The sequence below is a fragment of the Pezoporus flaviventris genome, unplaced genomic scaffold (assembly GCF_033815535.1).
Source record: "Pezoporus flaviventris isolate CSIRO_AGI_PZ_B2104156 unplaced genomic scaffold, CSIRO_AGI_Pfla_v1 ptg000131l, whole genome shotgun sequence".
Lineage (NCBI taxonomy): Eukaryota > Metazoa > Chordata > Aves > Psittaciformes > Psittacidae > Pezoporus > Pezoporus flaviventris.
This window is the reverse complement of record NW_026892679.1, coordinates 2,047,798-2,070,908: the sequence shown is the minus strand read 5'-3', so window position 1 is coordinate 2,070,908 and position 23,111 is coordinate 2,047,798. Positions and strand designations below refer to the sequence as shown.

At 38.4% G+C, this 23,111-nt stretch overlaps 1 protein-coding gene across 4 annotated transcripts in view; it reads left to right on the top strand.

Annotated features, from left to right (window-relative positions):
* Positions 1–23,111, top strand: part of RASGRF2 (Ras protein specific guanine nucleotide releasing factor 2) — a 280,188-nt gene that overhangs the window by 33,933 nt on the left and 223,144 nt on the right. For all 4 annotated transcript variants that reach the window (XR_009747680.1, XM_061478726.1, XM_061478725.1 and 1 more), the window contains exons 2-6: positions 9,160–9,266; positions 19,076–19,223; positions 19,656–19,745; positions 21,470–21,723; positions 22,860–22,939. Coding sequence is in view for 3 of the 4 variants with exons in the window: in XM_061478726.1 (XP_061334710.1) it covers positions 9,160–9,266; positions 19,076–19,223; positions 19,656–19,745; positions 21,470–21,723; positions 22,860–22,939 (679 nt within the window). In the remaining variant the exon portion in view is untranslated. The remainder of the gene's footprint in view (positions 1–9,159; positions 9,267–19,075; positions 19,224–19,655; positions 19,746–21,469; positions 21,724–22,859; positions 22,940–23,111) is intronic.

Below are 23,111 nucleotides of genomic sequence, written 5' to 3'. Positions count from 1 at the left end.
GTTTAGGTTGGATATAAGAAGGAAATTCTTTCCTGTTAGGGTGATGAGGTACTGGAATAGGTTGCCCAGGGAGGTTGTGAATGCTCCATCCCTGGCAGTGTTCAAGGCCAGGTTGGACGAGGCCTTGGGTGATATGATTTAGCATAAGGTGTCCCTGCCCACGGCAGGGGGGTTGGAACTAGATGATCTTAAGGTCCTTTCCAACCCTAACTATTCTGTGATTCTATGATTCTATGAATTGAGGCTGTTCAGCCTGTAGAGGAGTAGCCTGCATGGTGACCTCATCTCAGCCTTCCAGTATCTGAAGGGGGCCTACAAGGGTGCTGGAGAGGGACTCTTTGTCAGGGATTGTAGTGATAGGACAAGGGGTAATGGTTTCAGGTTAGACATAAGGAAGAAGTTTTTTTACTGTGAGGGTCATGAGGCACTGGAATGTGTTGCCCAAGGATGTTGTAAGTGTTCCATCCCTGGCAGTGTTCAAGGCAAGGCTGGACAGAGTCTTGGTCAATATCATCTAGTGTGAGACCTCTCTGCCCATGGCACGGAGGTTGGAACTAGATAATCCTTTCCAACTCTAACTATTCTATGATTCTATGATTCTGCTAAATGCAAGGCACTGGCGACAATGGTAGTAACAAATGTTTTGAGAAGGAAAATGTCCCGCAGCTAAGTAATGCGCAGTCTTCTAGGCAAGCAGCTTGTGGTTTATGGCAGGAAATTCCTACTGGACCGTGTTGAATACATTTTGAGATGATGGTAACCCATGCTCAGTTTCTTATTAGTGAATAATTCAGCTCTGTTTACTGTTTTGTATCAGTTCCTGTAGGCTTTACTTTGTGAAATTTCTTTTCGTGTGATTTTTCCCTGTTGATAAACTACTGCTGATGTACAAATGGTCTGCATTGAAAATACAGCAGATGGGCCTGTACTTGCCTCATTCTCTTATCCATGAAAACAATGCTATAACCATTGTAATTTGGCATAATTTTGATGCAAGTCACAATTCTCATGCAGGAGAATTAAGGTCTGCAGTGACCTCTGTGTATTCCTCAATTGCTGTTTACATGCAGGATAGGTATAGTGGGTTTTTATTGATTTAATAAGAGCTTATAAAACAGGGTAGACTTATGTATAATCTTCCTAACTCCAAAATGGCTGATTGCATATTTAAATATAATGACCTCAGAGTGCTGTTGCTCTTGGCCCAGACAATATTTGCAGAATGGCTCAGGAAGGTGATTCATTGGCAGATGCCAGAATAGATTTTATGCAGCAGATTGCATCTCAATTAAACCAATATTGGTTACAGAGAGAAGATACCAAGCCATCTCATCTCTGCAATACAATATAGGGGGTGTGTGCATGTGTGTGTATATATATATAATAAATACAATATATATATGCCCAGTGTTAAAACCCAGAGCAAATACTACAGCCCCTTCTCTGACTTTCTTTGGTGTGGGAGATGGAGATCATAGAATCATAGAACAGTTAGGATTGGAAAGGACCTTAAGATCATCTAGTTCCAATCCCCCTGCCATGGGCAGGGACACCTCATGCTAAACCATGTCGCCCAAGGCTCTGTCCAGCCTGGCCTTGACCACCACCAGGGATGGAGCATTCACAACCTCCCTGGGCAGCCCATTCCAGTGCCTCACCACCCTTACAGTAAAGAAATTCTTCCCTATATCCAGTCTAAACTTCCCCTGTTTAAATTTTAACCCATTACCCGTTCTCCTACCCCTACAGTCTTTAATGAAGTGTCCCTCTGGAACAATGTCTTCTAATGTGTTCTTGATTAAGTGGCTTGGCAGATTAAAAAACTATTCTCATTTAAGTCTAGAAGTTTTTTCTCTGTGGTACTGTTCAATACCAGATTTCTATCTACCACAGGTGGCAAAATAACACTAATAACATGATAAGAAGAACCCCTTAATCTCTAGGTGCCACCACAGAGAAACACAAAAGCTGAAATACTGTGGTGGCTCTCCACCAGTTTATTTTTTTGAAGTATCAAAATCAAAGCCAACACATGCAAGAAAAAACCCAGACAATTAGTAAGTGCCAGGAGTTCATGAAAATGCCAGTGTATCTTGTTTATAATAAGATGTGAAGCTTTTGAAGGATTTAAAAGACTCATATACCAAATGAAGTTTTAATTAGCTCCTGTAAGACTATGAGAAAGGGTTTATTTGAGTGGACCAAAGGATAAACTGGTCTAGTATCTCATTCTGAGGACATGCTGGGGAAGGCATCAGCTGAGGTACATATTTTGCTTTTCCTTCCCCTCTCCTTTTAGACAACATTAAGCTTCCAGTTATTTTCAGCTTTGGGCCTTTTTGAATTCTGACTATGTGAATTCTATGTGTTAAGTAGCCCATGATTTCTCTACAGTGAACTCCATATTCTCCTCACAACCCACTGACACTTACTGTGGTTACCACTTCCTTTGTCAAGGACGGACCCAGTTTACTACCAATTGTATGAAGAACCACTTTCTTCTGTATGTTGTGAAGCTGATTTTTATGATCTTTTTTTTTAATTGGAAGAGAATTAGAGCATTGGATTCCTATCCATCCATTTCGTATCTCTTGTGATTTTGTAGACCTATGTTGTACGCGGAAGGTTGTCTCTTTGTTTGTACTTAAGAGTCTCAGCTTCAATTTTTACTTATATAGGTATCTGATTTGGACATACACAAGTCTTTCCCTACCACTTTTATCTTTTTCTGAATCTGTCCCATTTCATATTGCCCTTTCTGTGATGAGAGGTCCAAAGCTACTCCCAGTATTCAAGATGTGTTGTAGCTTTGTTTCTTTCCCAGTTGTCTCTGTGCGAACTGTGGTTTGCTTTTTTTTAGCAGCACCTGAGCTTTGTCTAGTGTTTTCATGGAACTTACTCCAGGATCTTATTCCTGAGTGCTACTACTGATCACTGAGTTTATCTTTTCACATGTGAAGCTTGAAATGTTTTTCCTCACATATGTCACTATACATTTGCAGACAATGAATTTCAAGTGTCATTTTACTGCCCAGTAACTCAGGCTTGTTGAGTCTGCAGATCTTCATAATAGGTTATCATTACTATCTTGAATAATCAACAAATTTTGTCATCCTTTGTAATGCCTATCTCAGTCCTCTATGCTATTTCCTGAGGAAGTCCTTTGATGATCTTGTTCCATAGTAAGAACTGAGAGATAGCCTAATATTCCATCTCTGTTTCCTAGCTTGTGGTCAGATTTTATTTTTTTTTTGTTTATCCAGAGAGGGACATTTCTTTTGTAAGTTCTAGACACTTATGTGTTTACATCAAAGTTATTTTAAAACCGTTTCATCGTAATCCAAATGTTTGTTGACCCCTTCAGAGAATGCCACAGGGTTCAGAGGAGATGGCATCCTTCTACAAAAGCTGCTCTGTCTCTTGCCAAGTACAATATATTAATTCTGATGCCCCCTAATCATGTACTCATTATTGCTTCTACTAATTGGTGTGATACAAACACAAAGCATATTGGCTTTGTAGATCTCCCTGGAAACTTTAAAAAGCATTGTCACGCTTTTCACCCTCCTGTCATTATTCCATTCTCAATTTATCAACAACGGGCTATGAATTCCCTGCCAGTTCTAGTGGCACAGCAAGTCTCAGAACATGGCAAAACCTCACCCTAGCATTTATCTTCTTTTGACTTAAGGCACAGTACTCTCCTTCCCACTAATATGCTGCTGATCTGGGGATGGATTATTGTCTTCTCCTCCAAACAATTTGCTCATCTGCATACACTCATCCTCTTGCACTTGTTCCTTGCACTTTAGGGATGCTACTTTCTTCCAAGCATGTTTCCTTCTTTTCATTCTCTTTCCCCACGATGTAAGAAATACAGTACAAATAATGTTTTATATTTCAGCAGCTGGGAAAATGCTGTCAATAGAACACATCTTAATGTGTTATCTTAATGTGAAAACTTAATGATTTAACGTGCCCTTGAATAATACAAGCTGCTTTGATTTAGACTGCATTTTGCTGCTTTTCCTTAAAGGATTATTGGGGAATTTTCAGTTGCTGCAGTGATTGTCCTCTGCTGCCCAATAATTTCCTAGTGTTTGAGATTGCATAGAGGTTTCCAGCTTTAGAAATGGAAATGTCTTTAGAAGTCAAGAATGAGAAATACATTTAGCTTGTCATTTTAAATTCTCTTCCACATTTTTTACCCTCAGAGGTTTTTTAACATGCCCTTATAAACATCAGGTAGTGAATGTAAGCCTTAAAGGTACAGCAGATAATTAAGCTTCCTCATGCCTTGCACTGAAGACAGACTTTTGTGAAGTCTTTTCATTTTTGGTAGCAATCTTAGTACAGACTAACTTTTTACATTTGTTTTGCATTTATAGTCTCCATTCCTATCAATATTGATGACTGGAATTTTCTTTTCAAATTACTGACGTAGTCCTAGCTTGAATGATTAAACCAAGACTGTGCAATAAGTTACTAAAAGATCAGGAAATAACATCTATCAAGGTCATAACATATTTAAGCTTTAAAAATTATATTTTTTATAGGATATTATGAAGATAATGAAATTTGTTCTGTTTAGGGAAAAGTGGTTCTTAAGAAAGTAGCTATTACCACACTATAATATTTTACCAGCCCACAATACAACAAAATGTACTAGTCTCCTTGGAGAAACATAATTTAAATGGTTATATGCTGTGCTTATGGAAGGATAAGATAACAAAGCCACTGTTGACACATGTGTCATTTCTCCAGTATCAGTTTTTCTATCTGGACATTCAAAGCTGACTAAATTTATGAGTTGCTGAAGGCAGAAACCTGCCGTAGAAGTTGTCAAGCAGCATTATTATCTAGGGTGGCAGCTTCTATGCTTGTGACAGGTAGGAGCACCACTTTGAGAAGATGGGTGTCTATTCTTGGTCCTTCTGTGGTTCAGTAACTGAATTGTTGCAAGCATCACCCCTAATTTACAAATGGAAAAGTCATGTCAGGTTACTAGACCTACTGGGGGATGAAAAGGAGTAATGGATGAAGCAGAAACAGTAATATGTTATAAGGGCAGAGGGGATCAGAGATAGGATAGGAGATGTTCTTTGTAGTGTCCATGTGAGGTAGAGGGAAGAGAATGAGCTGTGGGACCATACCAGTGTGTTGGACCGTGTGATGTTTCTGTCACTGTTGCTCTCACTTCATAAACAGCACATGTTCTTGTTAGTCATGAAAAGAATGGCATTCTGCTGCTGGGATATTTTGTCTCAGGGTATCTGTATTGGTGGAAGCTCTACCTCAATATGCCTTAAAAGCAGTGTTTCTGTTACAGGGCATATATCAGTTTGGCCTTTTTTTTTTTTTTTTCTTTGAAAGTGTGGCAACTTCAGAGCTTTTGATATCTTATTTTGAATACAGCCATTATTGAGGCAGTTTTATAAGTACAAAGTTATGGTGTCAACTTCTATCAGTGGTTAGCCCAGCATAATCAACATACTCTGTCATAGGACTTCTTTCACTCAGGGTCTTCATGCTGTTCCAGTTTTGTTTCTGAGGCAGAGGTGCCTGACAGCTCATTCCTTAGTCTTTCCTTTTCACCCTAGGAGGAAACTCTGATTACCAGTAGGTGCAAGTCAGAGAAGTGATACACAACAGTATTCTTCATGCATCTTGATCCCATTGTTTTTTCCTTGACTGTGAGTCTACATAGTGCCTTCACACCTGTACAACGTAAATGAAAATTTCCCTTATTTTATTCGCAAGCTTTACTTGAAGGACTCCCTGCCAAAGATGTTCTTGTTAAAACTGAGACTTACCATTTTGCTTGGGCATACCTGAATACTGAAAAGACATTTCAAATTAAATCAATGATTTTTTAATATCAAAATACAGAATGTTCATTTTATCTTCTCTGAGTATGATGATTTTTTGAATAAACAATAAGAAAAAAAAATCCAACTGGACTACAGACTTACCTTGAAACGTGTAGTCCAACAGACATAGTGAATAATGATGAGGGTAGTTGATGTAAATATGTCCTGTAGATCTTAAATATTTAGTTTCACCTCTTAGAGAAACTAATAGTGTGCATACAGAAAAGTGATTTGAGAAGTGATTTTTACCTGTACTGTACTGCAGTCATAAGGAAGCTAAGCTGTTTAACAAATTGAATAGCAGTAATAAAATTACATATGTCTATATATAAATATATATGCATATAGGCCCACTCACATACACGGTCAACTTGAAAATCTAATAATGCATCACAGATACACATCTTATTTTCTTGTAGTAAATTAGTTTTGTAAATGAGTAACATTTATTTTAAAAAGACAATTCAAGGATGACTTAGAGATTCTTTTTAGAGGCATGTTGTATTTTTGCACTTCACTTACTCTAGAATTGACTGCTTCTGTGTAAATGATGTAATAGCTGACACTGATGCTTGAGTGCAGTATGCATCTTTGAATGGGGTGGATGGTGCAGATGATTTTTAAAGTAGCCTCTGAAAACAAATTCTTTTTAAAATCTAGCTGCTTTTTTTTTTTCCTCCCACATTAAGCCAAGCCCTACTGTAGTAGCCCTCTGTTTGTTTAAATTTGTGCATTTTCTTGATCTAAAGAAGTGTTTAGATCATGCTTACCACCAAAGTAACTGCAGACCTCTAAGCCTTTCTCAAAAGACATCTGAGTTACTTCATTTTAAATGAAAAAGGAGGGAGGACTGCAATATTGTCTCTAACTTGTATCCCTACACAAGGGGATTAAATCCTGTGCTTGTTGACACTTGTATCTTTAATCTAGTTTTATGTGTAGCAGCTTTATGAACAGAAATAACTTGTTACATAAAATGCAGCTCTGAACAGTGTGATTTATCTTTTAATATACTTTTTAAAATAGACCATTTCAAGTTATAAACAGAGCGCACTTGTGTCTAATCTTAATGCATTACTTACTCCCCTGTAGGTTGTTTTCAACTGCACTGTATTATTATAGAAGTTTTTATCTACCACTGCTATGGAGATTCCTATGGACCTGATTAAATATTTCTTTTTATTCATGGCATTGAGGTTTAAGTGATATAGACCACTGGGAAAAAAAAAAACAACAAACCCAGTTTGATTTTTGTTTGTTTTTTGTTGGTTTTCTGCTAGTTTTTTGGGGGGGGTTGGCTTGTTTGTTGTTTTTTTTTTAATCCTTTTAATGATTTTTTTGATCCTTGTCTGTGCTCCAGAGTGGTTTTGTGTCTAAAACTTAGTGGATCTGAGTATGGACTTTATATACCTGGTTAAATGTGAACGGCATGTCTTCCTGTGCCTTGTTTCTGCTTTGTTGGTCTGTGGCTAATCCTGCAGTACTTGTGGTCTTCTGTAAGAAAGGGGTTTTGTATACACGTAACAATGTTTAGAAAATCAATACAATGCTCAAATGAATAGCTTTCTCTTTATGGAATGCCGTAATATGAGTAATGTCCTCATATTACCCAAAAAGAAACCAGATGTATGAGTGTACTCAGATGCACACAGAGGCAGATGGGTTTTGCAAATGTGAGGTCCCCAGGCACAAACCTTGATGCAAGTGCAGGTGCACAGACAGTGCTAGAGCCAGTGTGGTGAATCCAGTACATTTGGAGTGTATTGAACCTGCCCTGTACACGCTGTGCAGCCAGCTTGTGTGCTGTTTGTGTACATCAGGCTGCCAGATGTTTCAGAAGAGGCCACTAAATGGCTGGAATAATTTTTTTATATGGATGAAATTTGTTATCAGTGTTGACAATATCTGCTGCCAATTCTCTGAAGGTAGAATTTCATCCCTTCTGTTTCAGTTTATGTATGTGTTCCTCCTGCCTTGGAAATGGCTTTTAATTCTGAGCTGCTATTTCCTTCATCTCCAGCATGGTGTTTCCCTCAGAGAGGCTTTTTCAGCTGAGGTGTGGGTTTGACAAAGAAAGCAGGATGTTTGTTGACATCACTTCAGGTTTCTTACTGCTGTGCACAATGATTAATGTCATGGGAGAATGCAAATTATATACTTGACTTGCTGACTGTAGAAAGTTTGGAGTTCACTCTTAAGACTCCAGAAAGTAATTGCTGCCACATACGGTTATACTTGGTTCCCTGCTAATTGGCATGACAGTGAAAGAGGGTCTGAGAAGTTCTAGGTAATGAAGAAAACTGAGTGATCTGATGCAGAGATGTTTAGGTATTAAGAGCTCCTGAATCACGTTGGACATAATATCCAGATGGTTTTATGTATAAGCAGGCTGCCTGTGAAACAGCTGGCTTACTAATAGCTGCATTTAATGGAAATTACAGGTATGCACTTAGGTAGAGTATTTTCTCACCTATTTTTATATGAATTGGAATAATTCTGTTTGCTATGGGGCTTTAAGTTAATACTTAAGCTATGCAATGTAAGGTTTTTAATGACAAACTTTAAAATGGGTTTTAAGGGTTTTCACCTCCTTACTAGATATTGCTATTATTACTACATTCTGAAAGTAGCAAAGTCTTTCTTGAAATTCTGTGTTCTATGGAAATCTGAGAAACATCCTTCAGGTGCCATCAAAGAATGTGACACTCATGTGAACAGCATTTTCAAAGGCATTGCAATGACAATTATGAGTTAGACTTCCTGAAAGAAAGGCAAAAATGTTTTGTGACTGTGATGAATGAGAAGAGACACTTTCCTAGTCCTGTTGGAAAAGTGAGAAAATAAGCTAGAGCTAGCTAAAATTTTGCATTTTTGGTGGCATTTCCATATTTGGTATGGTATGCTGGCATTTTTCTAGAGAAAAATTTTAAGGGAAAAATGAAAGGGAAAAAGAACTACAGGCACCCCACTACAGTAAGACTGTTGTAGTCAGTTGTAGAAGTTGCTTAGGAAATTCTATCCTGTTGTCTTGTGTATGGGAGCTTACGAACAGTAACTTATGACAAGTACCATGAAAGCTATTACCTTGACACACAGGGGAATATGTTAAGGATATAGTTTCAAGTTCAATCCATGTTTCATGACTAAGAGCTTAAAACACATCTTCCTAGGCTGGCAATGCTTTGGGCTATGTTTAAAAAGTCAGATTTTCCAGATTTTTTAAATTTGTTTTATATATCTATTTTATTTAAATGTGCTTCTAATTTTTTTTTCTTGTTCTAATTTGCAGCATTACTTTACTGTTCTTTTTGGCCATGAAGGGCAGAAGCCGCTGGAGCTGCGTTGTGACGATGAAGCTGATGGAGATGAGTGGGTAGAAGCTATTCACCAAGCTAGGTATGAAACCTGATTTTTAATCCTCAGCTCCATTTTATTGTAAATAAATTGATAAAAGTTTGAAAATCTAAATTCAGTCTCTAGATGTCAAGAAATGTTACAGTGGATTAGATGTGTATTGTGATTGATAGGTATGTTATAGGAAAAAAAGCCTCCTAGCATTCGTGCTTACATCAATGTATATTTAAGACCAGGCTGGACAGGGCTTGGAGAAACCTGGTCTAGTGGAAGGTGTCCCTGCCCATGGCAGGGGGCTGGAAATGGATGAGCTTTAAGGTCTCTTCCAACCCAAAACAAACCATGCTACGATTCTCTGATTCTCTGATTTTATCATTTTTGAGTGATTGTATTCCAGTTGAAATTGGTTAAAGAAGAAGACTCTTACTGAAAACAACCCCTAGGATTAGTCCTCTGTTAGAGGCAATGTTTATTATAAGAATGAAGAAAGAGTGATATGCCAAGTGAATAAATGGGTGTTTCTTAAAAAACGCATATATAGAAATAAATGTAAGAAAGAGTAGGTGTTGTGATTTAAGCCCAGCTGGCAGCTAAGCACCACACAGCCACTTGCTGTATTGAATACCCCTTTAGCTAGTTCATACCAGGTGTCCTGTCTTTGGTCCCTCCCATCTTCTTGTGCCCCTCCTCACTGGCAGAGCATGAAATACTGAACAATCCTTGATCAGAGCAAATGCTGCCGAGCAACAACTAAACCACAGTTGTGTTATCAGCATTGTTCTCAGACAGAAGCCAAACCACAGCACTGTGACAGCTACTAGGAAGAAAATTAACTGTATCCCAGCGAACACCAGGACATGAGGTCAAATCATTATGATGATAAAGTGCAACAAATACAATTTTGACTTCAAAACAGAAGTCCTGACCAACGACACAGGTCTTCATGGAGAATGGGCAAGGTTTACAGTATAGTCTAAATGCAGATCATCTAACTGAGGGTTTATGAAATGGTTTGTGGAGGCACATGTCTTTGCTGAAATGCACTTTCTCCATCCTCCTCTAATAGACAGCTAATCTACAATGCCATGGTAACACAGAAGGAACCAGGCAGTTTCTGAGTTGCTTAGGACATGAGCCACATAAACAGAAGTGATTTTGCTTTGTAGCTAAAAATGAATGCTACCAGCTAGTACCTTATAATTTAGAACTTGCGAAATGAGGCTAAAACTGCAGGGTTTGTATCACCTGGGCATCCAGTCTTTGGTTCTGCATCCTCTTCTTAACATTGGTACCTAACTGAATGTGGTCTTGTCCTTTCTTGGAAAGCACCTGCTGGGCTGTGGTATTAGGTGAACCACATTTTGCATGGTAGCCCTCTGGTAACCACATTATTTCAGATCTTGAGAAGCTATGAGCTATCCCACCCATCTAATAGTCACACCACGTGCACCCCTGGGACTATCAGCAATGCCCTGGCAAAGGGCAGAGCCCTTCTTCCCTCCAGAGTGAAGGACAGCAACCCAAAACTTACTCGACAATAATTATCACCATCACAATGTGGAAGGCAGTGAAATACAGCTTTGGTGTACAACTGTCACATTGGCAAATCCACTGGTTGATTGAGAAAGAAAGTGGTGCATGTGTGCCTGTGACCAGTGGAGACTAGAACATTCAAGGCCTAGTTACCAGTCGCACTGAGTTTGCAAGGCAGTTACAGGAGAGATGCATAGAGTTTGGGTGTCTACTTGTGTTCATGTGTGCAGACTTAGGAACACCTGTCCATCAGTTAATGTGGGATCCACAGCGCATGTCTGTGCATGGTGTGGGTGTGTGAGGGAAGTACATGGGTCCAGGGCTGGTTACTGGGGTAGACTAGTTGTCTTAGACCAGTTACTGGATCCACAGTGTGCTAGGAAGAGGGAGGATGCATGCATATCTCTGAGTGGTGGGGACTGAGTACCAGTAACTAGAGAGGGTCTGTGGGCACTGGAGTACATCCAGGACCAGTTCCTGGACAAGTGGACAGGCTGCATGGATAAGATATTTTCTGGGAGCACCTATACTGTACTGTTATCTATTTTTCCACTAACATACCTTCATTCCCCTCTCTGATCAGTCTGAGGTGAGAACAGGATAAGGCTGCTGGTATGTCTGTGCCCAGCTGAGTGCTGAATGTTTCTCTCTGTGTCAATCCCCTCATCCAGCTGTGTTTGTATGAATATGTATTGGAATTACATGGCCAGCTCACTTCTGGCTCAACATAAGTATGGGGAGCGGTGGCAGCCTCACCTCTGTCAACCTATCAGCTGTGGCAACCTCTACCACTTTGTTCTGTGGATCTGTCTAGATGTTATTTGAAAGGCAGATATGAGATTGCTTTGCCTATGTTTTGGGCACTACTCATTCTCTCTCCCCCGTTCCCAGTCAACTGGAAACTACAAAATTGTAGTTTTATTATAGCACCAAGCCTCAGGTAATGCAGTTTCTCCAACAGCAAGGCATTAGTAGTACAGCATTTGCTCCGAGCTTCCAGGCAGCTCTGAGCTACTATACTGAGCTTACAACTACCTGTAAAATATTTTGTAAAATACACCCTGCATTAGCAAATAAAGCATGATAACAGATCTGAGAGCAAGCCTTTTTTTTTTTTTTTTTTTAAATTACTGGTTGGAAGGCAATAGCTCATCATACAGTTTAAACACTGACCTAGCTGAAAGAAGCATCCCCCCCCAACATAGCACTCATGCTCTTCAATGTCCCACCCATCTACTTCCCTCTCCCCTGTGCATGAACACAGGTGTGTTGAGTGAATGGTCACTGAGCAGACCCAGAAGAATTGAGATGATTAGTACTAAGCAGGCAAAAAAAAAAAAAAAACCCACACCCTAATTCCCTTTAGTGGACACCAGTTTCCCAATTAAGTTCACACTTGTGTCTGCATGAGAGAAAGGCTGGTAAAGGTGTGGGAATGAATGGTTAACTTACGAGAAGGACAGCTGCTTCCTTCAGCAGCAACGTGGAATTATTCAGGACTGCAGCACACATGAAACTACAGCCTGAAGCACTTCATTTAAGACTTCCCAATAAGCTAAAGTAGAAATGGGTGAGAAATTTGATGAGTACTGCATCCATATTAAAACAAGCATAGAAGATTTTGAGTTAAATGCAAAAAAAGAAAAACACAAGCCCATAGAGGAATTTGTAGGAGAGGGTGAAAAGTCTATCCCAGTGAGTGAAACGGATCTTTTATAGGAGGTCAGGTTCTGGAACAAGGCCCAGAACAGGGGCAGTCAGTAACAGAGGAATTAGAATTTGCCAGGAATAAGTCCTCCAGCCCAGAAACGTAACTTAGAAGAAGCAAACCTTACTGTGCCACCCTGAACATTACTGAGAACTCAAAACACTGAGAATTCAAATAAAAATTAAAGAGATGAAAAGTAGGTATGGATGTGGCACTCAAAATAATAATATTAAAATATACTGCACGTCCCATTGCAAGCTCAGAAGCCAAACAGTCTCTCTCAAATGAGGATAGAGCACTTCAGAAAGGAACATAAGCAATGTAGCATGTAGCTGCAGCAAGAAAAAGCATGTCAGCTCTCAACCGTGTTCAGAGTACCCCTCAAAATGGCAGTCACATCCCACCCCCAGTGAAATCTTCCAAGAAACAATGGACAGTGCACAGCAGGAAATCCTTTAGGTACCAGTTTGCATGCATAGTGCCTGTTTGTCTAGAGTGGGACATGGGGTGCAGTGAGATTGTGTTATTTTTTTCAACAGTCTGTTCATGACTTGCAAAACAAATAAAACATGGAAGAGATTTTGATGGCTGCAAACATGTACTTGGCAAAAAAGTAATGAAAAAAAAATCCAAAATTGTATTTTGTGCATGTCAATCTAAGAAAGGGGGGGGCAAAGGAAAAAGAAAAAAGTCTCAACATCTTTGTCTCAGATGAAATGTGGATTACCGTGGCTACTCATGAGGATAAGACCCTCCAGAAAGCAATTAAATAATTCCATCTCATGGAAACCAACATGTTCGCAAAGAACAGGATGTTTACAGTCCTGTTTTCAATTTAAGAGTAGGGGGATTGCTCTCCTAGAATTTCTACCTGAGACATCTGAGATACTAGAAAAAAAAAAACCAAAACAAGTATCTTCAAAAGGCTACACAAAATGTAAGATAGCAATTCAAAACAAAAACCTGACAGAATGGTCAGAAATATCTTGGGCTAGCATCAAACGAATAGTAACAGAGAAAAAGTTGCAAAGCTTGTCCCATTTGTCAAAAATAAGGACAAACTCAAGGAAAAAATTCTAAATCATGATGCAGACAAAATTTAATCCCTGAAGCAAATCTGTTCTATTCTGTTTGATTAAGTTGGCAAGAAAAATCTAATGCAATAGTCTAAAACTATTATTTTAACTTCTTTGGTCAGTGTAGGTGGTAACTATACTGGATGTTCTTGTCTCCACCCGTGACAGGCACAAACACATGTGTGCAAATGAGTTTCTTAGTCAACCACCTGACCTCATGGTCTTCCCGGTAGCTGGGTTGTACTTCCTGTGTCCTCCAGTCATCAAATCACAGAGTCTCTGATGATCCAACCTAAACTTAATACATCTCCTAACAGCAGGCTTCCCAGCAACTAATCCTATTCCCCAGCTAGCCAGGCATGACAGAGGCTGGTGATCACACACTGATATATGCACCCAAACTATACACACACACTCCCACCTCTCCAGTGAGTAACTGGCACTGCAGACACAGAGGGACATATGGCCCCTCAGTCCCAATTCCAGTAGCTGGCGCTTTTAGTTCCATGGATGTATATACAGAGTCCCCTCACCAAGGAAAGTAGTTAGAAATGAAGTTTAATGAGAAGACAGATTGGGCTGTGCTGATCAAGTGCAGAGCATGGCCAGGCAAGTTATTTTGGTTAAACTGGTGACATGTGAACCTTTATCCACTTTTTTTCCCTTACCTCTGTATTTTTCCAAGCTTCCTCCTCCTCAAACCTTCTTCATCCCTCCCTTTTACTGCCTTTGATTTTTAAACATCCTTTGATCCTTAAACATCCCATAACAAGCCTTGCACAATCCCAAAATGCTTTTCCTGTATCCCATAGTATTTTTCACCCTATAGCTGGTAACTCTTCTCAGCCTGAAAGATGATGTGGGGAGCCTTCCCACTGACTCATCTTGATGGGTTTGAGCGTACCTCCTGTGCATTTGTACTGCACATCATAGAAATCTGTTTTTTCCCCTAGAAGGTCTTTGTGCTGGAGCAGACATCTCACTGGTGCTGCAGAGGGCTCTTTAAGTTCCTCAGTGGTGCTTGTAGGTGTCGGCAGACAGTTTTAGGTAACACAGACATGAAACTTCAAAGGAATGATTATACTGGTAATTACAGCTGTGCAGAAGGTTTGTGTGGTAGCTGTTTTCTAAGGGAACATTTGAAATCCCACCAATCACACTTTCTGGAGACAGTAGCTACAAGTTCACGTCAGCTCTCTGAAGTCTCAGCTTGCCCTGCAAGGAGCGTCCTTTCCATTGTAATTAGTGTGCATTTTGTGGCTGCTGTTGAACTTATGTCTTGGTTTTGTGTAATGGGAAAAGGTGCCTTTCTGCTCCAGTTTGTAGGTTAATTCCTGTAGTCAGGTTTTCCTAGATAAAGGAGTGTGCGGACAACTGGAATTCCTGGTTTTAGTAACAGTTGTGAGTCTGATGAGTAGTAACACATTAGCTAGTGGGATGTGTTCTCATGATTGTCTCATTCTTACACAAGAGAGTAGCATTCCCCTCCCCACACACCCAGGCTCCTAGAGTAAGCCATACCCTAACTGACAAGGTTTGACTGCATGAAACCTCCTATGGTTGTTGGGCCACCCTTCAAAAATATTCTTTATTCCAGTTTGTACTTCCCTTTCTCAACTAAATGGATATTGTAGTAAAAATCATTTGGGGTACGTACTTCTCATGCTCCCCCATGCATCACACAGCCCTATACCTACCTACCCACCCTCTAAGTCCTGGCTGTTGTAGCTGTTCACCAGTCCAAGTACCATTTCCCACCAGTTTGACTGGAAATCAGCAGACAACCTCTTTAATAGCCTTTCTAAACAGTTGTCCATGCATATCTGAAAACCCATCTTAATTTTGCATTTTCTGATAAACCTCATCTCTGTAATCCTCACAGACATAGGTGTCCTTTGATTTCCCTATCATACAGGAGTTAATGAAAGTTAATAGTTCTTGGGTACAGGTAGTCCCTCAGGTCACCTTGGTTAGAGTCATGGGGGTGATTGTGTAAACTATATTGTGACTTTTACTGTTTCCACCTCTAGTGTGGCTGTTCATTTACCATTAGACTTTAAAACCTCCTTTGTTAAGGAGTCCTTTAGTTGCCTGAATATGATTTGCATGGGAAGATGTAGGCCATTTCTTTTACCTTCCAGATCCCCACAGCCATATTGCATGGCTTTTATAAAGAGTTCATTAGGTTGTCCATTTTGCATTTCAGAAGGATGATTTGATATGACCAATGCCTGATTCTTGCACCTGCCTTCAGTACAATTAGCATAGAGTGATCCAATGAACCATAACTCTGGCCTGAATTTGGTACAAAAATCAATTGTATTTGCTGATAGCGCTACTGGAACCTTTATCTTGGTCTGCTACCACAACAAGGAGATTCTAATAATGAGGCATTGGTTAAACTTTCATACATTTTTCTATATTTTCTCAACATGTTGGCTCTCACAGGGCATAAATGATGCATCATTTCTCTCAGGACTTTCTTCAAGTCTTCCTGTCTCTAGGAGTGGTAGGTAGTGGTCAAGCAGAGCTTAAGGTTCTTGAAATATCTTGTACAGGACTCCTTTGAGTCCTGTCTCTACAGATGATAGTAGGAAATAAGTATAGCCTCAGCTCTCATGATACTCCTTCTTTTGAGTCTTACTAGATATTATTGTAAATTTATAGCACATTCTCTCAATGAAATGTTAATGCCTTTCATAGAAAGCTGTGGTTCACAGCAGTTGCTTCTTTCTATTAAATGATATCCAAGCCAGAAAACTAGATTTAAGTTGGCTGCTTACAAGTTGTTTTATGATTTTTTCATCTTCTTTGGCATTTGAACACTTTGGTACACTTTTCTTTAACAAAGGAGTTTGTATGCATGTGTAATCAAGTCAGCATTGAAATCCGGCACTCTTGAAAGGCTCCTGACACTATGCTGGATATCCAGGTTAGCACTTGGGGCATGATGATCTTTAACTCATGCATACAGAGAGATGGTTGAAAAGGGCTGTTGGAAGCACGTGAAGTTTATTCCAGAATCTTAGGATTTTCCTTTCCCAGAACAAGTAGCACTTTTGAGAAGGAAAATGAATAGCCTATTCTAAGATAGTGTAGGTGTACATAGGCTTTTCTAATTAACTCCTCTTCGTACTGCTCATTATGGCAGTGAAGGAAATGTTTGGTTTCTAGGCAGAGATTGACATTTTCTACAGCCAAAGCCACTGACTAGGCAAAATACTCTGCATATATTTCAAAAGTACAAAACCTTTTCAGTCTTCCATAACAAAGTTCGTTTTCCCTAGTAAAGCAAGACTGTGGAAATCTGGCTTAATGCATTTAAAGAAACTGAAAAACCTCGATGAAGTTTCTTCCCCTAAAGGAGGAAAATAAAAAAAGTGAAAGAAAAACATCATATATAATAGTACCTCGAGTCTTACATCATCTCTGACTGCAGCTGATGTTCACCCTTTGTGATTCTGTGCCCTACTAATTTCCTGCTTCTTGAATAAAGCAAAGCCAAATCTGTCAAATTCTGTATTGGAAATATTTGGTAGCAAAAGTTTAAGAAAATTTTGAAAATAACAAACAAGAAAAGGTGGTCACCTATCTGCATCTGGATAAAACTATGCTTTATATTCAATGTAAATCAAGATGGTGCTGCAGGTACTAAGGAATGCATTTTCTTGCACATGTTACATATATTTTTGTCTTCATTAACATCTCTCATTGTAAAGCGACCAGTGTTGTATATCTAACCCAGACATTTTTTTATCATGTACAAATATCCCTTATGGTAGAAAGAAATTATGTACTATGGTTTCTGAAAGAAACAGGTTTCTTGAGAAACAAAAAAAGATTATTATCAAACAATTTTAAAGAACTAAATCTCACACTTTATTACTGTTTATTGCACAGTTAAAATACATGGATTACTTAATGACAGGGTTTTTTTACATGTGTTTTTTAACTTGTTGGAAGAGATGCTGTGAGCTTTTGTTTTGTCATTTATTGTTTACTGTTGCAGTAGTCAAAATATGACAATAAATGCAATAGAATTAAATTCACTTCTTATCCTTTTCATAATCTGTTCAAGGAGGAAAAACTTTTGCTTTATGACAGCTGTGGGAAATTATTCTATTTTTTAAAAACCTAAGATTGTTTGCCAGGTTAATTGTTGAATTTAACAGCTGTACTCAATATTGGCCCCCTCCGGTATATAACTGCTCTAATACCAATTGAGGTGGAAGTAAATATATATATATATAAAAAATTATTAACTGTAGAGGATGTTCATAATTACATTTTTAACAGCCTCACAGTATTTAATAGCAAATGTTACTTGTTTCATGAGTGCTGTAAGAAGTAGAAAGAAATTTAAGAGGAAAAGATGTGCAATCCAGAAATTTCTTTTGTCAAATCCTTTGCTAATTGAACAGTGGAAGAAGATATGATAGTCAGCATTTTTAATCATAGATCATAAAAGAGAAAGAGATCCCTTATCAAAGATTTAGGGCTTTGCTCTGTTGTGTTTTGTGCAGGTTGGTCTGTATCTTGTAAAATTATTTAACTCTCAGGGGAATAAGGTTCCTGAAACTCAGGTAAAGAGGCAGTCTGTGTCTGTAAATCTTGCTGAATAAAGACCAGCAAACAAGCACGTGGTTTCTGCACATTTAAATTGTCTGTATGAGAGGGGCTGAATCACATGGAAGAGCAGTCTGATGAAGAAGTTGCATAGGAAGAAACTGATTCCTCCTTTACCTGAAGATGTGAACAGTACCTCCAGTATGATGCTTATCACTGCTCTGATTGTGATACCTAATTGCATTAGGGATACCATAACTTTTCAGGAAAATATAAATCAATGGCATTTTGCTGCCCAAGAGCTAAAAGAAACACCTGATACCATGGTTCCTGTGACTAATTAGAATAAATGCATTTATTTGAGTAAGCTCAAACTGGGCTAAACAATAAAATAGGTGTTAGCAAATTGAAGTAACAGTTGTTCAGGCTGGATGTGATTCTTTCTGAGCAAACTGATCTAGCTGGAGATGTCCTCACTCATTGTAGGAGGGTTGAACTAGGTGATCTTTGAAGGTCCCTTCCAACTCTAAGTGTTCCATGATTCTATGATTCTGTGATGGGAATTCTTCCATAAAGGGATATGACAGGTAGAGAGAATTAGAAATAGTTCTGATGAGTCGCCTCCCAAAAGGATGGGGGAGGGAGGAAAGCAGCCCTTAACATAAAAAATTGAATTAATAGAACTCTTGGGTTTAGCCTGAGGATTAGAAACTCATAAAAAAGATAGGTGCAATTGTCTTGCTTTCAGTAACTGGGTACTGTGAATCCAGTACACCTATGTCTACAAAGGATATTGGACACTGTAAGTTTGGAGGATTTAGGACCAAGCTATTAATTTTATATTAAGACAAAGAAATACAGTTTTGCAGTTTTGTCATTGATGCAATGTTTATTCTGACAATATCTCATAAGGGGATATGGAAGACAATAGTAGCCTATTTTTACTAATGTAAATGTTTTTCTTTTAGTTATTCAGATATTCTGATTGAAAGGGAGGTGTTAATGCAGAAGTACATTCATCTTGTCCAGATTGTAGAGACTGAAAAGATTGCAGCTAATCAGCTTCGACATCAGCTTGAAGATCAAGACACAGAAATTGAAAGACTTAAATCTGAGGTATGTGCCACAGCCATCAAGCAGTCCCTGAGAAGCTGTGGCTGCCCCATGCCTAAAAGAGTTCAAGACCAGGTTGGATGGGGCTTGGAGGAACCTGGTCAAGTGGAAGGTGTCCGTGACCATGGCAGGGAGTTGGAACTGAATGAGCTTTAATGTCACTTCCAACCCAAACCAATCTGTGTTTCTATGAATTATAACATTTTGCTCTGTGCATTGCAATAATATTCAATATTTCTGTAATATTTGTGAAAATAACAAAACCCAGTAAGGTTAATAAGTGATAGTCTCCCTGCGAACCCTTGACTAAATGCTTTTTCAACATTTTTGAATATTTTTTTTTTTCAATATTTTTAATATATATTTTCTGTTGCTTCTGTAACTGTGAATCTCATTAGCTTGAGAGAGCACTTAATGAATCATTGTTTTTGTCAGATTGTAGCTCTCAACAAAACAAAAGAAAGAATGCGGCCTTATCAAGGCAACCAGGAAGATGAGAACCCAGACATTAAAAAAATTAAAAAGGTAATTTTCTTAAGAGGAAAAGGGTGGGATGGGGGTGCACTTCTGTATTTTAATCTGTCTAGTTTTGTCTTCATTTATTTTTCATTGAGTACAGTCAAATAGCAAGATTCCTTTTTCTCTGCCCTTATTTAAACCTCAAATTACATCAGCTTCCTATGTTTCAGTGCCACATTTATCCCATGGTGTATTTGTTACTTATGTATTCATTATTACTTGCAAGATATATATTCAGTTTCTTAAAGAAGTTTGCACATTTTGCTCAACAGCTTGTTAAGGCTGAAGTTAAGTCATGGGCTGTGTGCTCTGGGAATCAAGTGCAGAATGACTTTATACTCCTTTCTTATGAAAATGATTATAAAGATGTAAGAGAATGACCTTTATTCTGCCACTGAAGCCGGAATGCGAATATTACAAATGCAGAGAGCAGACTGGTTTAGGTTGTCCCCTGCTCTGTTTGATGGCAATTGTTTCAGGATACTATGGCCAGTGTTCTTCATACCAAGGACAGAATTGTCCAACTCTGTATGGCATTTACATGTGCAGCTTTTGGCAGTATTGCTTAAGACTGGCTATAACCAGCCTCCAGAACTTTGCCCATCAAAGGGCACAAAGGACTCTCTCAAGTTCTAGTGAAGAAGCATGAGTGGAATTCATCACATCTTCAAGCATGAATGGAATTCACCCTAGAAGATGTGGTTCCATACGTGTTACCCTTATTCTCACAGTGTTCAGTCTCTTGAATTGCATAATATCCTTTATGTGATGTGGACTTAGTTTGTGACTTTTTCTGGCTCATGGGGTCTTAAGTCAGGGTCAGCACTAAGCTTGTGTGAATGTTCATTTTCACGTGGATTAAGCATTGTAGGAGAAGCTAGAAATTTCTCTTTTAGTAGAAGGAGAGCTCTGATTTTGTATGCAATTCACAGCATCTTGATTGTTTTGACAATTGGACCCTTTTTGAAAAGTTATTTATTCAAAGTAAACTGCTACCAGTGAGATTCTGCATTTATCTTTCGAGAGGAATGATCTCCACATCAAGATCAGGACAAAGACATACAGAAATTTTCTGTGATCATATATAGACCTTTTCTGTAATCTTTAATCTACTTGTAACTTCAATGGGTATTACGCTTAAGTAGATTTTTCCATGAACACAGACGTGCTTTTTAAGAATGCCAAAAATCTGTTTCTTCTTCATAGTAATATTTCTGGCCTAGGTGTCTGGTACTAAGCAGTATATACATAGCTTTAAATACACATGCTAAGTGGTTTCTATTCAAAACTGTAAACAGCTATTTTAGTATTATGTCAGCAAAGATGTCTGTCTTGAAATGTGTTACCTGGAAGCATTGCACAGTACTGTAGGAGTTATAAGAGAAATGCGTAAAGGGAGGTAAAAGGAGATAAAAAGCCTGCACAGTGTGTAGCATGGTTGTGCATGATGGGAAAAGTATGTACAATGTTTGATCTTGCAGTAAAATATACTTTGATATGGATGGAATATCATCTCAGTTTGTTTCCTGGCAACAAGCATGACCAAATGATTGTAGAAAATTTAATAACGAAAAAAAAAAATCAGAAACAATTATAGATCAATAAGGGCTTGTTTGTTTGGTTTTTAAACAGAGGTATTTCATTTACAGTCCTGGTTCTACAAGAAAGAGCTCATGATAATTTATGTGATGTTTTTTCTGATTCTTGTTTTCTGCTCGGTTCACTTTTAGGTCCAGAGCTTTATGCGGGGGTGGTTATGTAGAAGAAAATGGAAAACTATTGTCCAAGATTATATTTGCTCTCCCCATGCAGAAAGCATGAGAAAAAGGAATCAGATTGTTTTTAACATGGTGGAGGCTGAATCTGAATATGTACATCAACTTTATGTTCTTGTGAACTGTTTTCTGCGGCCCTTAAGAATGGCTGCAAGTTCAAAGAAGCCACCTATCAGTCACGATGATGTTAGTAGCATTTTCCTCAACAGGTATGGGGATTTTTGTTTGCTTTCTGGGAGTTTCGCTGACCACTTCTTCCCATTCTCCTTCAGTTTACAGTAGTGAGGTCTGGCGCTTGTTTGTGGTTTTTTTTTGCTCTAATGGAAGCAATGTCACTGAGACAGACAATGTTTCCAGGGTAAAAGGCAAGGTGCTGTTGGTGATGCTGTTTGAAACCAGCTAGACCTCTTTGTCTTTTTACATTTTATTTCTTCCTCTGCTAGAGGAAAAAAAAAGAACAAATGACAAATTGTGCCTCTTGGGACAGTTCTTATAATTTTCTGCCACCTTTCCTGTTTCTTTTTCTCTTAAGAGATCAAAATCGGACTTAGTGGCCTTATACGATCCAGATAAGACCCTGAGGAGAGTGCATCAAATCTTCTATTTTCTGTTGTCCAGCCTAAGGAGCCTCCTTCCCTCTCACTTGTCTTTTTATAGCCTACAAAAAAACGAATTGCTCTTTGCAATAGGCATCTAAGTACTGCAGTAATGAGTATGTACAAAAAAGCCAGCAGGCATCAAACATTTGATACAGGGTTGGGATTGCATCCAAGTCCGCCCCAAACTTCTAATAAATGAAATATGTTTGTTTAGTTATGAGACAAGTTTCCCTTTCATAGCTCATTCACGATCACTATAGTCTATGGTTTTTCTTAAAACTGGGATGTCCCCTACTTCTGTTGACCTCATAGGCTAAAATACAGTATTGAGATTGATGTTACAGAAAAGTTGTAAACTTCAGGTCTTAAACAGCTGCAAGCAAGATTGTAGGTGACTACCATTGGCTTGAGGTTTCTGCGTCTTACTGGTCCTCTAAAACAATTGAATGCATTTTCAAGGATATTAGAAAACCTATTCATGAAACTATGGAATGTTATTTAATAGATGAGTTTATTTAAAATATCTAAACAGACAGAATATGCTTTATGCACCGAATACTATGTATTTTTTAGGTATGCTACACTCAAATTTTTAATCCATGCAACAAAAGTAAGAGCTTACTTGCTTAATAATAACTATCTTCAGATGCAAAACATACTATTAACCAAAAGAGGTGTTTTTCTGTGAATTATTAATCAGAAAATAAAACCTGAATTATCTTTTTGTTTAAATACTTATTTTTCAGTGAAACTATCATGTTTCTTCATGAGATATTTCACCAAGGGTTAAAAGCAAGAATAGCAAACTGGCCTACCTTAATCCTAGGTAAGTTACTATATTTTATCTAGAGGTACAATTTTCATATTTAGTTTTGTAATTGCAGTTAGGTTTGGTTTTTTTTTTGTTTGGTTTTTTTTTTTGGTGGTTTTTTTTTTGGTGTTTTTTTTTTTTTTTTTTAAAGAGGGCTTTCTAAAGTCCTCTTTGAATTAAACGCATT